Source organism: Parus major, unplaced genomic scaffold (genome assembly GCF_001522545.3).
Source record: "Parus major isolate Abel unplaced genomic scaffold, Parus_major1.1 Scaffold551, whole genome shotgun sequence".
Taxonomy (NCBI): Eukaryota; Metazoa; Chordata; class Aves; order Passeriformes; family Paridae; genus Parus; species Parus major.
This window is the reverse complement of record NW_015379439.1, coordinates 1-1,268: the sequence shown is the minus strand read 5'-3', so window position 1 is coordinate 1,268 and position 1,268 is coordinate 1. Positions and strand designations below refer to the sequence as shown.

Genomic DNA, 1,268 nt, shown 5'->3' with positions numbered 1-1,268 from the left:
ATTTCTGGGGATTTCAGGGAATTTCTGGGAATTCCCAGGAATTTCTGGGGATTTCAGGGGATTTCTGGGAATTCCCGGGAATTTCTGGGGATTTCTGGGGATTTCCTGGGGATTTCCCGGGAATGTTGAGGGATTCCCGGGGGTTTCCCGGAATTCCTGGGGATTTCCTGGAATTCCCGGGGGCACTGAAGGATTCCCAAGGGTGCTGAAGGATTCCTGGGAATGCTGAGGGATTCCCAGAGAATTCCTGGAATTCCCGAGGGTGCTGAGGGGTTCCCGGGGGTTTCCCGGAATTCCTGGGGATTTCCTGGAATTCCTGGGGATTTCCTGGAATTCCCGGGGGCGCTGAAGGATTCCCAAGGGTGCTGAGGGATTCCCAGAGAATTCCCGGAATTCCTGAGGGTCTTGAGGGATTCCTGGGGGATTCCCGGGGATGCTCAGGGGTTCCCAGGGGATTCCCGGAATTCCTGATGGTGGTGAAGGATTCCCGTGGGATTCCCGTGATTTCCCCTGGGATTCCTGGAATTCCCGTGATTTCCCCCGGGATTCCCGTGGCATTCCCGTGGTTTTCCCGTGGTTTTCCCGTGGTTTTCCCCATGGAATTCCCGTGGTTTCCCCATGGAATTCCCGTGGTTTCCCCTGGAATTCCTGTGGCATTCCCGTGGTTTTCCCGTGGAATTCCCGTGGTTTCCCCATGGAATTCCCGTGGTTTCCCCATGGAATTCCCGTGGTTTCCCCATGGAATTCCCGTGGTTTCCCCGTGGAATTCCCGCGGTTTTCCCCTGGAATTCCTGTGGTTTTCCCCGTGGTTTTCCCGTGGCATTCCCGTGGTTTCCCCATGGAATTCCCGTGGTTTCCCCATGGAATTCCCGTGGTTTTCCCCCGGAATTCCTGTGGCATTCCCGTGGTTTCCCCGTGGAATTCCCGTGGTTTTCCCCATGGAATTTCCATGGTTTTCCCCTGGAATTCCCGTGGTTTTCCCCGTGGTTTTCCTGTGGAATTCCCGTGGTTTTCCCGTGCTTTTCCCGTGGTTTTCCCGTGGTTTTCCCCTGGAATTCCCGTGGCATTCCCGTGGTTTTCCCGTGGTTTCCCTGTGGAATTCCCGTGGTTTTCCCGTGGAATTCCCGTGATTTCCCCTGGAATTCCCGTGGTTTTCCCATGGTTTCCCCATGGAATTCCCGTGGTTTTCCCCCGGAATTCCCGTGGCATTCCTGTGGTTTCCCCCTGGTTTTCCCGTGGTTTTCCCGTGGCATTCCCGTGGTTTTCCC

General features: G+C 55.5%; 1 protein-coding gene across 2 annotated transcripts; it reads right to left on the bottom strand.

Moving 5' to 3' along the window:
* Positions 1-6: 6 nt before the first annotated feature.
* Positions 7-1,262, bottom strand: LOC107199287 (basic salivary proline-rich protein 2-like). Of its 2 annotated transcripts, none has more exons than XM_015616618.1 (2): positions 308-1,262; positions 7-167 (listed from the first exon to the last, which is right to left on the bottom strand). In XM_015616618.1, the coding sequence occupies exons 1-2, from the start codon at positions 1,207-1,209 to the stop codon at positions 14-16; spliced, it is 1,056 nt and encodes a 351-aa protein (XP_015472104.1). In that variant the 5' UTR covers positions 1,210-1,262; the 3' UTR covers positions 7-13. The 2 variants fall into 2 exon arrangements, with proteins under 2 accessions (XP_015472104.1, XP_033367633.1); XM_033511742.1 differs by having other exon boundaries at positions 7-632; positions 676-1,262.
* Between the last annotated feature and the right edge of the window lie 6 nt (positions 1,263-1,268).